General features: G+C 36.2%; 1 protein-coding gene across 1 annotated transcript in view; it reads left to right on the forward strand.

The window, feature by feature from the left end:
- The window catches only part of LOC109062300 (CUB and sushi domain-containing protein 1-like), a 602118-nt gene that overhangs the window by 535102 nt on the left and 52091 nt on the right, over window positions 1-14925 (forward strand). The window contains 4 exon segments of the mRNA XM_042768416.1: window positions 5001-5105; window positions 10827-10945; window positions 11064-11133; window positions 11246-11362. Coding sequence (XP_042624350.1) covers window positions 5001-5105; window positions 10827-10945; window positions 11064-11133; window positions 11246-11362 — 411 coding nt within the window.

Below are 14925 nucleotides of genomic sequence, written 5' to 3' on the forward strand. Positions count from 1 at the left end.
TTTAAAAGTCACACAGCAGGATTAGGAAGAGGGGGCAAGATCTACCTTTGAGAGAGGAGGCTTAACCTTTTTGGGAACTCTCCCAGTAGACTGAATCGTGGCCAGGCCTCTAGCTACACTTTCAACACAGCTGTAATGAACTCTGCCTCTGTGTCACACTAGCATGCTGGTGAAAGGTCACCCAACCAGGGAGCTCCGTCTGCCCTAAGGCGTGTGTTCAGGGGCACTCCTCACTTTCCCCAAGCTATATTCTCGAAAGCCGAGAAGCTCTTTAAATGCTAAAACATCTTCACCCGGTCTCCTGAGACACCTGATGCCAGTCTATGATTGAATTTGATGATAAAATGGTAATTTCCCCTCATTTAGATCTCAATGGTCCAAATTATACAAGCCCGGAGTCATTTGTGAGCATTGGAAAGACATGGCAGGGAATCAGGAGCCAGTGTCATTAGGCATGGTGTTTGGCTGCCCATTAAAATGCACTCTTCGCTCTCCTGTCGCCTGCACGTTCGCCTTTTATGTACCCTGCACACTCGCCCATCACAATCGGTCGTTTCATTCTTCCTCTAGTCACAAATCCATTAGGATGATACCCTTAATTAAACTGTCAGATATGTTTTGTGTTTCTGTCTCCCCACACTTTTCATCATTCTGGATTAATTGCGGCTCAACAATTACCAATTTCATTACAACTGCATGCATTGTGTATGTGTGTGTGTGTCTTTAAAATATATCACTGTCATTATTTACCTAATTCTGACTGCACGTTATGATTCTGAAGATGAAAAGTGGTCGAGATCAGACTATAATCACTAATTCCCCAAAAGAGGCTTTTTATTTTACAAAAATCAGCAATGATCCCAGCCCATTCTACTTCTTCTGTATATGTGGTTCTGCTGAAGAGGCTGAAAGGAGCTGGGATCAAATAAGCATAGACTGATAAGATACTGTAATGTTTCAAAAAAAAAAAAAAAATAAATAAAATACAAAAATATCCCTTATGCTCACCAATGTGGCATTTATTAAACAAAAACACAGTTATAACAGTAATGTTGTAAAATATTATAACAATTAAAAATAACTGTTTTTTGAACACCATTTTCTGGTGCTTAATATTTTTGTGGAAACCATGATCCACTACCATTCCATAAGTAAATAAGAAAAAAGAAAGAATAAAAAGAAAGAAATTTATACTTTTTATGTAGCAAGCTTGCATTAAACGGATGAAAAGTGACAGTAAATACTATATACAGACTCAAATAATGTTAAGTATCACCCTTTCCACAAAAATATTAAGCAGCAAAAACTGTTTTCAACATTGATGATATTAAGAACTTTATTAATAAATGAGCACCAATAATAATTGATAATAATTTAGCACCAAATAAGCATATGACTGATTTGACTGGTAGTGTATATAATCAAAATAATAATTATTATAATTAATAACAAAGTTAAAATAACCCCAGAATAAAAATAATTGACAATCAATGGTGGTACGAATGGTCATTAGTGGAAAAATATCAGTTGGCCGGCTTAAATAAGCATGCTGCTCATGGTGCAAATTAATCAGCGTTTCACACTTCCGCACAATACCTCCCACATCTTCAGTTGCATACTGAAAATGAACAGACATGTGGTTGGACTTCAGTTCAAATGCTGCCCGTTCATCTGAATTTTACCCAAAACATTTTTTGAGTCTGCCTTCTGCTTGCAACTTTTTTTTTTTTTCTTCTTCATCTGTGCGGGAGCAACATCAGTGCTCAGCTTAGAAAGAATATCGGTCTATGGTGTTTTTCCAGTCATTGGAATGTGTTTTACAAAGAATCCTTCTTCTCAAATCCCCCTAATCTGTGAGGATGCATCACTCCTTGTCTTATTTGGCATCCAATGTGATTCAGTACTGTAATTGTACAGTATTTTGTCTGGCAAAGTCCTTTTAAACTCATCCGAGTCTCATCTGAGCATTTTAAGATCTTCTCTAAATTGCCTTGTCGCTAATAGAGATGATAGACTGCTGAATAAAAGTAAACTGAAATACACCCAAGTATCTTTAAAAATACACACAAAAATTATTAGTCAAATGAAAGTGAAAGTGATGTGACATACAGCCAAGTATGGTGACCCATACTCAGAATTTGTGCTCTGCATTTAACCCATCCAAAGTGCACACACACACACCGTGAACACACACACACCGTGAACACACACCCGGAGCAGTGGGCAGCCATTTATGCTGCGGCGCCCGGGGAGCAGTTGGGGGTTCAGTGCCTTGCTCAAGGGCACCTCAGTTGTGGTATTGCCGGCCCGAGACTTGAACCCACAACCTTAGGGTTAGGAGTCAAACTCTTTAACCACTAGGCCACGACTTCCCCACCATCATTCAAGTGCTTTTTTCAGGCATTGGCCATCAGTCTAATCTACTTGGACTTGGATCGGCTGGAATATTAACAGTCAGAACGGAAGGATGCTTTAAATGCAAACACGTCGGGGAACCATTTTCTGGCAACTGCATGACACCATTTTGGGCATTTGTGTAAAGATATAAACAAGCCATGTATGAATAAAAGCTACAGATGTGAGTTTGAAAGAAATCGTTCTTCTCAAACTAAATGGTTCTCTAAGCGCATGCCATGGTTATGTGGGTGTATTTAAGCATTCATCGTGAGTCACTATGCGGTGGCGTACTAAGGCACTAAATACTATAAACAGTATTTGTTGATTCCCTTTACAATCTTGTTTACTCCAACCTTATTTACTTTTACACAGTATTTGAATTGTACCTTCATTCCCACAGGGAGATAAAAGAATATGGGTAAAAGCAAATAAGCTTAAAGGAGAAAAGAAACTGGCAAGCCTGCAGGAACCTGAGATGTTGGATTCTGATGTGATGCCTTGCAGAAATGTTCATTTTTGTGCCAGAGCTCAACTTCATGTCATAAATCACATTCTTCAAATGCATTGATTTACATGTGCAGCCTGTAATGTTGCCATAAGACGGTACCACTTTGCAATAAGGTTCCATTTGTTAACATTAATTAAATAGTTAACATGAACTAACAATGAAAAATAGTTCCAAAGCATTATTGATATTAAAATCAAAAGTTGTATGTGTTAATATTATTTAATGAACCTGAGCTACTTACAATGAACAGTATTTTATTAATTAATGGTAACACAAGATTATTAAATAATGTAACGTATTGCTCATTGTTAGTTTATGTTAAGCATTAATGTTAAATGTTAATGTTTAGTTGAGCATTTTGACCTTATTAAAAATTACCACCAATAATAACAACCTCTTCTTCTTCTTTCTCTTTACTTTTTTTTTTTTTTTTTTTTTTTTTTTTTTTTTTTAACCATGAAGGCATATTCAGATTCAAAATGAATTTGTCACTAACATTCGATGTGATATCCACATTGTCTGTTCAGATCAGTCAATGCGGAAAAAAATTGCAGATGTTTGTATTGCATGGCTGTATCAAACTACACCAAAGACAGGAACTGCTCAATATCTGTCTTCACTGACAGTCGTTCTTTGCAAACCATGTGTATTTTAACATTACACCTGGTGTAGTTCACTGTACATGCATTACTGTATTTGTGATTCAGTTTTTTATTTTCTTTTTTTATTCTTTTCTTTTTTTTCCCTTCAAACTGAGGGAAGGCTTAGAATTATTTCTGAGGTAATTGATACCAGGCCACATGTCATTGGAGCACAACATGCATTGAACCCAAAACATTTCTTTAACACAAGTCCGCCCACATTTACTTATCAGTGCCTGTTCAGTATTCAGCAACTTGGCAGGAATGTCTTAATGATACAGTCTGTTGAATTCTGTATGTTAGAGAAAATGTAGAAAATAGTTAGTTTCAACAATTTTGGTGCAAAGAAACATTCTAAAATTATAAATGTCAAAAAACTAAAATAAAAATAAAGGCAAAAGGGCAAAAATATGATGAAAATAGTCATTATTACATTACATATTAAAGTCAACATGAAATCAAAATAAAAAATAAAAACACACACACAATCAACTTAAAATCTACAGTTAAGTCTAGATGACACTTCACATTTGAATAGTATTTTGTTTAAGTAATTGTGTTTCTTAGTAGTTTGTGTTTTCAGGTATGTCTTTACCTTATACATACTATGTATTTTATACATACAGATTATGTTATTTAATTAATGTTTATTGCATCATTTTAGTTTCTATGGATGTTACCATGATGCTGTTTTGTATTTGGATTATTATTATTATTTATTTATTTGTATTTTAATTTTTTTTTTTTTACAGTGAACAATTCATCGGTTCACCCCTTGATCCACCCCTCCAATTGCTTGAATCTATTCTGGTACATAATGCCCATTTTTCAATTCAACCAATTCCAGAAAAATAAAATCAAGTCCCGAGCAACAATTTTTCTCACCCATTTCACTTATAAATGTCTCAGATTATGGAAGCTGCACTGCTGCGGTGTTTCATGTTGACTTTAAGGATGTTATGTAGTATTCATGACATATTCTTCACATATTAAAGATGTCACACTCTATATTAGGTCTGTCCATATATGTATAAGCAGAAGGAAAATTTTCTGCTTTGAATCCAGAGTGGCAGTAGCTGTTTTGCTTTTTAGTCTGATGATAAGTGACTCTTCCCTCTGAGCTGTGATGAAAGTTCCCCCCTGAGAGCTCAGTAGGATAGCGACACACTTGAATGACTATCGCCTGTCAAACATTTCCTTTTTGCCGGCCCTTTTTACTTGACTCCGTTTCATTTGGCTGATGTCCAAAACAGGCGAGTCTTTCACGAGAGCGATACGCCTGTCGTGATTAACAGCTGCTTACCTCCCTTTGCCCTTTTGTTCCTGCATGTGTGCACACACTCATCATAGCTTGTGTATGTGTGTATGAGCGCTGGAATGAGAACACATTGTCCGTGTGTGTGATAACTCCAGCCATTTTCCTGCTCAGGCCTGTTTCTGGTGTTATCTTCCAGGTACAACAGCTCCAGCCTTGTTGAACAGCACCTCCAACCAGCTTTACCTGCACTTCCATACAGATATCAGTGTCGTCGCAGCTGGATTTCACCTTGAGTACAAAAGTGAGTACAGAACATGTCACTATGGTGCTTTCATTATCCTGAACCCTCTGCCCTTGGTAACAGTCCAGAGTAAGACATTTCACTGCCAAACACACATGGTGGGGACACGGACACACATGTACACACACGGGCACACACTGAGCTGTATTTTTTCTCCTCACCGTTCTGCTGCCAGGTGAAGGCAGAAGACAGCGTGCCTCAGCTCTCATTATTTGATTGGACGCGGCGGCGTCTGTGTTTGGCGATACCAGCATGAAGAAAATTGGAAAACATTGGGGATGCAGTTCAACCTTACATGGTTAAAAAACAACAACAACAACAACAACAACAACAACAAAATACTATTTTCTAAGTATATTTTTTTTTTTTTTTTAAATGCCATCTGCAGGTATCTGGAAAATTACTGCACCCTGTAATTTCAAGAGTAGTTTTCAGTCCTGCACATTTTGTATGACTTTGCTATTAAAACAGCTGATTCAGATCTTCAGGTCATTAGTATTAGCAAAGAGCTTGAACATGAACTGAACTGAATGTGTGACCCTGGACCACAAAACCAGTCTTAAGTCGCTGGGGTATATTTGTAGCAATAGGCAAAAATACATTGTATGGGTCAAAATTACTGATTTTTATTTTATGCCAAAAATCATTAGGATATTAAGTAAAGATCATGTTCCATGAAGAATATATTAAAACTTAATTTTTGATTAGTAATATGCATTGCTAAGAACTTCATTTGGACAACTTTAGCAATTTTCTCAGTATTTTGATTTTTTTTATTTATTTTTTTTGCACCCTCAGATTACCCTCAGATTCCAGATTTTCAAATAGATGTATCTCTGCCAAATATTGTCCTATCCCAAGAAAGCTTATTTATTCAGCTTTCAGATGATGTATAAATCTCAATTTACAAAAATTGACCGTTATGACTGGTTTTGTGAAAAAACGGGGGAAAAGCAGGCAAGACCCAATAAGATTTCTCCATGTGAATGTCCCTTCAGACATGGTCTGAATTAACCCTGACTTCCAGTACTGCCAGTATATCTCTAACAACATTAAGCTTGATATTGTGTGTGTGTGTGTGTGTGTGTGTGTGTGTGTGTGTGTGTGTGTGTGTGTGTGTGTGTGTGTGTGTGTGTTTGCAAGCCTTTCAGACTGTGACCTTTACTGTGGTCAGACCAAGCCTTATATAAACCACCATACCAATTCGCTTTCTGTCCCATTTGTCTGTTTGCGAGGGCAGTGTTCTCAGTGGGACAGCCCAATTTATCCATTTTTCTTTCTCTCATCTGTGAAAGGGTTGGTTAGGGGTAAGGGGCACTGGCTGCAGTAATGTTTTGTGTTACTAGTCACATAGATAGGTAGATGGAAAGTTTAATAATCTGAAAGAGCTAGAAATTGCAGCTGACCATTTTGATCTCATGAAAGTTTTAAATAACAGTATGTTGACTTTGTAAAGCCAAACTAATTAAACTCCATCAAAAACAGCATTCAGCACTGTAACTGCTCTGATACAGCGGAAGCAGTCTCAGTAAATGCAGTGAATCACTTATATGCATCTCTCTGGTTAGTAAACACAGATAAGTGAAATGTGAAGCTCTGTGAGTTAGGAGTATGACCCTGGGCTGAGTTTAGATCAGCTCCCCTATTTTTTTTTCTTTCTATGACTGTCTTTATCGCTCTTTCGCTTCTTGTGCTCTGGGTTTTTTACTGTATGTGTCTGTATGTGTTCCAGCAGATTAATCAGGGGCATTTTCTCTGTGGAGGAAAAGCTGTCAAGCGCATCTTCCAAAAGAAAAAATAAAAAACTAATGAGAAAATAACTGTACAGCAATGAGGCAAAAGAAATATGCATCAAACAATGTGTAAATAAGCCATTTTAAGTAACACTGTCCAACAGAGACACCAGCAGATTTTATCCCTCAAGGTCATAATGTTCTCATTGAGTTCTGGAAGCATGTTGAGAATGTGTGTATTGGTGTATCAGCACAACAGAACAAACAGGACCTCCATTGTGCTATAATTGGCGGATGACTCTGTGAAGGTGATGATATTCAGTAATATTAGGGAATTTCGTGTTGAAAACCAGCTTGTGAATCAGCCTGATCGAGTCAAACTGGTTGGAAGTGCGCTGTTAACGACTCAATCACATCATCACAAATGAGACTGAAATGACTTGAACAGATAATCTTTGAGTTAAACTGTTTTTTTTTTTTTTTAGTGATGTCTCAGTTGAATTAAAGCACACTTCTAATAATGACATTTGCAATGTTTATTGAGGGATATATTGACTAATAGTCTGAAAAAGTGATTATTGATAATAAAAGTCAAACAACAATTTGTAGTAACATAAAAACTACACTAAATATGCCTGGTGCTTTATCATTGTGGTTACTGTATTATTGTCATTTTGAAACACATTTTAAAAATAAAATAATGTTTAAGTGATTTTTTTCTTCTTCTTCAGATTAACATAAACTCAGAGTTTAAGAAAAAAAAAGAAGAATAAAATATATATATTTTTCTGCATATAATGCAAGTGTACAGGTCGTCTAAAGATGATACTTCAAAAACTACACAAAGTGAACACTACATTAATCCAGAGGACCCCAGTTGGTGAAAAGACATAGAATTAAAAATATACAATATGGACTTTTTGAAAAAGCCAGTTTTTGTATTATCTATACAATGCTTCTGTCTGCAACAATTCGTCTTTTAACTGTTTATTTGGGTCATTTTTTATTTATTTATTTATTTCTCTCTCAGCATATATTAATACAGGTGCATCTCAGTAAATTAGAATGTTGTGGAAAAGTCCATTTATTTCAGTATTCGACTCAAATCGTGAAACTCGAAATTAAATAAATTCAATGCACACAGAATGAAGTAGTTTACGACTTTAGTTCTTTTAATTGTGATGATTTTGGCTCACATTTAACAAAAACCCACCAATTCTCAACAAATTAGAATACTTCATAAGTAATTTTTAGTGAACTGTTGCCCTTCTGGAAAGTTTGTTCATATACTGTACATGTACTCAATACTTGGTAGGAGCTCCTTTTGCTTTAATTACTGCCTCAATTCGGCGTGGCATCGAGGTGATCAGTTAGTGGAACTGCTGAGGTGGTATGGAAGCCCAGGTTTCTTTGACAGTGGCCTTCAGCTCATCTGGATTTTTTTTTTTTTTTTTTTCTCTCGTTTCTCATTTTCCTCATGACAATACCCCATAGATTCTCTATTGGGTTCAGGTCTGGTGAGTTTGCTGGCAAGTTAAGCAATTTTTGGTGCTTTTGGCAGTGTGGGCAGGTGCCAAATCCTGCTGGAAAATGAAATCAGCATCTTCAAAAAGCTGGTCAGCAGAAGGAAGCATGAAGTGCTCCAAAATTTCTTGGTAAACAGGTGCAGTGACTTAGGTTTTCAAAAAACACAATGGACCAACACCAGCAGATGACATTGCACCCCAAATCATCACAGACTATGGAAATTTAACACTGGACTTCAAGCAACTTGGCCTATGAGCTTCTACACACTTCCTCCAGACTCTAGGACCTTGGTTTCCAAATGAAATACAAAACTTGCTCTCAATTGAAAAGAGGACTTTGGACCACTGGGCAACAGTCCAGTTCTTCTTCTCCTTAGCCCAGGTATGACGCCTCTGACGTTGTCTGTGGTTCAGGAGTGGCTTAACAAGAGGAATACAACAACTGTAGCCAAATTCCTTGACACGTCTGTATGCCTTGAACCCAGCCTCAGTCCATTCCTTGTAAAGTTCACTCAAATTCTTGAATCAATTTTGCTTGACAATCCTCATAAGGCTGCGGTTCTCTCGGTTGGTTGGTCTTTTTCTACCACACTTTTTCCTTCCACTCAACTTTCTGTTAACATGCTTGGATACAGCACTCTGTGAACAGCCAGCTTCTTTGTCAATAAATGTTTGTGGCTTACCCTCCTTATGAAGGGTGTCAATGATTGTCTTCTGGACAACTGTCAGATCAGCAGTCTTCCCCATGATTGTGTAGCCTAGTGAACCAAACTGAGAGACCATTTTGAAGGCTCAGGAAACCTTTGCAGGGGTTTTGAGATGATTAGCTGATTGGCATGTCACCATATTCTAATTTGTTGAGGTTTTTGTTAAATGTGAGCCAAAATCACTAACCCTAACCCTAACCCAAACACAAGTTTCACAATTTGAGTCGAATTCTGGAAAACTTTTCATGACATTCTAATTTATTGAGATACACCTGTATATAATGATTTGCGACTAATTAGATTAAGAAATGATTAATCCACTCCCTGGTAAAAGCATCACTAAACATTAGTTGTGTACGATAAATGCTGTTCCTTATGCCTTCGACCCAGAAACATCAAATAGACCTGGAACTGAATTTATTTACTGAAATGAAACTGGACTAAAAAACTCAACAAAAACAACACTAAGAGAGACTTTGCCTTTTCATTTCAGGAGCATGACATGCCACTCAGAATAATATATGTTGCAACATTAGCTTTGTTGAAAATTTGAGTATCATGTTGACTGATTTACTGGAGGGCCATGAATAAAGATGAAATGTGGTGAGAAAGAGAGGGTCTTGGCAAACCACTTCATTTTGCAGCATCGCCATCAGCTTTGAGCTGTCATCTTTGGCTCAGCTCTCAGAACATAAACCCTTTTCCTGCCCTGTTTCATAGTACATTCTCTGAGAGACCCCACAGTAAAGCATGTGAGAAATTCTGCTGCAGCAGTACACTGAAATAATAATAAATAAATAAATAAATAAATAAATAAATAAAAAGGTGTCATTTATTTAAAATGCATTTTTTATATTCATTATTCATTTATAGTAGTTAAATGAAATTAAACTTTGATTAACAAAATATGAACATTTGGGTAACACTTTATTTTAGGGTCTTATTAGTTGCTTATTAGCATGCATATTACTAGAATATTAGCCATTTATTAGTACTAATTAAACACATATTAATGCTTTATTCTACATGACCTTATTCTACATCCCTAATCCTACTCTACCTAAACTTATAAACTACCTTTTACTAACTATTAATAAGCAGCAAATTAGGAATTTATTGAGGGAAAAGTCATAGTTAATAGTGAATAAGTGTTCCCTATTCTAAAGTGTTACTGAACATTTATTTTTCATATTTTAGCTTATTTGTAATTTTCAGGTATTTTTTAAGGTGCCCCACTATTTTATTTATTCATTAATATTTTCTAGTGTACAATGCAAGATGATTCCCTTCAGATCTAGTTTTTCCCTTAATGTATTATTGGTTGAATTACAGTGACCATCATAATCACAAAAGCATTATTCTCTTTTTTTGTTTGTTTACACATTTCAGCTTGATCAAAAATGTACACTCTATGAGTGTTTTTTGCAAAAATACAGAAAAAGCACACACCACTGTCACAAAAGCACAATGCCACCTGTTGTGCGGCATATCTCAACAAGAGGAATACTGAAAGCATGCTATCATGAACCACTCCACAGCCGTCACCATGGCAACACCCTTGCACAGTCTATTATGGTCCCAAATTTACTCACTGAAATCGAGTGGATAAAAGACAGCATTAAATTACAATGAGCAGATGCGTTCAGATGATTAGGAATACCTGACACTATTATTTTACCTGTTTATGACAGCTGTAACATAATATGCTGAATCTTTATTAAGAACATGTCTTAATGCCTTTTCTGACCTATTTAGCTGTAGGGCTGACGACCTGCCCGGAGCCTGTGATCCCGGCCAATGGCATCAAGAACGGAGACAGGTACATGGTGAACGAGGTTGTGTCATTCAGCTGTGAGCCGGGGTATGTGCTTCAGGTGAGTTGCTGATTATCCGCAGCCCTGACACACAAATGCAACATGCACACGGGTAGAGAAGTGCCAAAAATAACAAGCTGGAGAAGCTGCTGCATCATGTGTTCTTTTTGTTTTCCAGGGACATTCTCACATAACGTGTATGCCAGGAACCGTACGTCGCTGGAATTACCCCCCTCCACTCTGTATCGGTATGTTTTTCCATAGTAATCAGATGACAGTATTTTTTGACCATATGGCTTTTTCATAGTTTTTAATATTCAAACACCCTGAGACATTTTATGTCTCCTTATGTTTCTTCAGCGAAGTGTGGCGGTACCCTGTACGATATGAGCAATGTTGTCCTGAGCCCGGGTTTCCCTGGGAACTACCCTGGAAACTTGGACTGCACCTGGAGAATCATGCTTCCTGTTGGATACGGTGAGTGCGCCGAGAGCTGGCACTGGATCAGCTGTCTGGAGATTATAGTCGTGTCCCCTTTATTTTCTACACTGCAGTATGACCAGTGTTGAGGGGGAAATACTTAAAATAGTGAATGTACTAACTTAAAAGTAAAACATGAATTTGAAAGTTGACCCTGTTTATTTTCTTGAAAGGATGTTTCACCCAAAAAAAGAAAATTTGTCATTATTCACTCATCCACATGTTGTTCCAAACCTGTATGAATTACTTTCTTCTGTTAAGCACAAAAGAAGATACTTTGAACAACATTCTTCAAAGAATCTTCTTTTGTGTTCAACAGAAGAAAATTTATTCATAGAGGTCTGGAATAATTCATACTCATTCTGGTATGTAACATCCAATTTATTTTTTATTATTTTTTAAATGATTTATAAATGATTTTAATTTATTTTATTTTATTTTTTATTTATTGATTGATTTGTTTTACCTACCATGAATTTACAGTAGTGATGGTAGGTAAAATGGCTTAAAATTATCCTTTCATCCTTTCTCCAAACATTTTATTTTCTGTAGGCTACAGCATTTCATTTTGACTTTAAATTTTTCAGTGAAGCTTGATCATAGCTGCAAAATTGGGATGTTTTCCTTTTATGTTTCGTTTTAGCAAATCAGAACAGAATAGTATTCAAGTCTCCTTTCAGTTCAGTGCGATAAAATGTTTTTTGAACATTTTACATGGAAATTCACTTGTGTATCATGAATGACACCCACTGGCTATATTACATGAGCAAACTCATGCATTAGGTGTTTACCCAGATAGATACCGAGAAACGGACAGCGTCATGCCATCAGACACAAAGTGATACTTCCTTTCCATTTGATGTTCTTCCACTTGACACAAGTGTATTATTTGGTTTCATTTATGTCAACCTTTAAGATGTTGTTAGAGACTTTGGCAGTCAATGCAACTCTCTGAAGTCATTTAGTTGTAACCCATTTGCTTTCTCCCACCTCACAGTTCAAATGAGTTGAGAACAAAATAAGAATTCCAGATGTTAAAGGGTTAGTTAACCCCAAAATGAAAATTGGGCTCTGTATTACTCACCCCAGATACATCCTAGGTGTATAAGACTTTCTTCTTTCAGAAGAATCCAGTCTGAGTTATATTAAAAATAGTCTTTGATCTTTCAAGCTGTTTCATGGCACTCAGGGGGTGTTGCATGCATCAGTCCAAAAGAAGTCAAATAAAAAGCGCCCATCCATTAAAAAAAAAAAAAGTGTCTCAACCAGTGGCACCAGGGGGTGAACAAAAGCCTCCTGTATCAAATCGATGCATTTTTGTAAGAAAAATATCCATATTCAAAACTTAATAATCTTGCGCTCACTGTTGTAAACTAAGCAGTTCCGGGAGCATGACATATGAGGTCAGCGCTGCGCATGCGCCAGTGAGTCTCGTGAAAACCAACGTGTGTTAACAGGAGCAAAGAAAGATTTCCTTACTTTAGCAAAGGAAAACCAGTCCAAATCCTCTGACATTCTTCTTTACAAATCCTAGTTTTGTACTTCTAATTAGTGACGGTTGTTTTGTTTTTATCTCTGCTGCTTTTCCATGTTCGTCAGTTCTGAGCGACACATGCTAAGCATGGAAAGCTGACCTCATACGTCATTCCCCGGAACTGCTTCTGTTCACAACAGTGAGCACAAGCTAAATTATAGTGATTATTACGTTTTGAATATGGATATTTTTCTAACAAAAACACATTGATTCACTACAGGAGGCCTTTGTTCACCCCCCAGAGCCGTGTGAGACACTTTTTTTTATGGATGGGTGCTTTTTTTTTAACTTCTTTTGGACTGATGCATGCAACACCCACTGAGCGACATTAAACAGCTTGTCCAATCAGACAATTTTTAGTATAACTCCTACTGGATTTGTCTGAAAAAAGAAAGTCATATACACTTACAATGCCACGGGGGTGAGTAAAACAGAGCCTATTTTTTTTTCTTTTTTTTTTTTCTTTTCATTTTTTTGGGTAAACTAACTCTTTAACAAGGTAAATTCATGTCATTAAAAAAACAAACAAACAAACAAAAAAAACATTCACACTTATCCTGGAGCCCAACTATTTCTTCTCCAACCCCCTCTAACTTGGAGGAAAACAATGTAACATTGAGATCTCCAAAAGCAATTTTCTGCCTTATCAATCAGGCACTGCACAAGCAAGAGCAGCAAAAATGCATTAGCTTTCACAGTTAACAGGCTACAATCATTTGAATACGACACACAGATGGCTTTGTGGGTGCTGATTATAGCTTTTAGGACAGTCTGAATAGGTAGAGTTAAGTGCAGTTAGAGGATAGCACCGCATCAGAATGACAATAAAACTAATCTTTAATAGAGCTGCCCAAGGCATCTCAGAGTGACGCACGCTTTCAGTGAAAACGGCCGACAATTCTTTTGTTGTCATATCATCCAACTATTTTCTTTTAGGTAATGACTGTTAAGTTCAAATCTTCTGATGTTGCGTGATCATAAAATTTCTCCCTGCCATCTTTCCTGTGCTATTTCATGTTGACTTAGAGCTTGGAGCATTGTTGAATTACAGTGACAACCACAGAACCAGAAATAAGGAAACCCCCTTCAACCCACCCCACAAAACACTGAAATTCTGGCAATACTTGGACTCGAATTTACTGCAAAATCCAAAGCTTTTTCATTCAGATTATAAACAACTTAATTAATATTAAGTAAATAATTAAAACTTAAAGTCAACTTACATTCTGATTTTATATATATATATATATATATATATATATATATATATATATATATATATATAAAACAACAAAAGAGTACGACAAACTCACTTACAGTACATCAAACATAGAATGTTTAATTTATTAACAAAACAAATACAAATGCATCATGCTATAGGCCTAATATAAAATAACAAATGACTTACACAAAGTTTAAATATAATTCACTGAAAATCAGCAAACACGGTGGAACCAAATAAATAAAAAAAGAATGTTAAAAAGGCTTCCAAAATCATCTTAGATAAACGGCAAAGGTCAAAAGGCCTTTCAAAGTCTACCATATTTTTAAGATCATATGATACTAGCTTTAAGAAATTATACACAATAAAATATTTGTAAAGTCCAGCATATCACAGTGCAACAAAGTTATGGAAACTTGATTGTAAATAAATAAAACTAAACTAAATAATAATTACAAAACAGAACTAAATTAAATATTTTAACCATTCATTAGTGAAAGTGAACTAATAGTAAAAAATAAATAAATAAATAATCAGAGCTTGAAGTGTAAAATATTAGGAAGGGATTGCAATGCATTTTGTGTGCAAGTCTGTACAGAGATCAGCCAAAATAAAATAAGAAACAACCAGTTTCGACTAATGCTCAGTCAGATGTGCATCTACTGGTAAGCTTTAAAGAGGAGAAATGCTCTCTTGTGAGGGAAAGAGTTCAGAAGAGAGTGAAGGTAAGCAGCATATAAATGCAGACACACAGCAGCTACTGTTCATGTGATTGGTTAAAAGTTTATTTTATTTTATTTTATT

This window comes from Cyprinus carpio, chromosome A13, assembly GCF_018340385.1.
Source record: "Cyprinus carpio isolate SPL01 chromosome A13, ASM1834038v1, whole genome shotgun sequence".
NCBI classification, from domain to species: domain Eukaryota; kingdom Metazoa; phylum Chordata; class Actinopteri; order Cypriniformes; family Cyprinidae; genus Cyprinus; species Cyprinus carpio.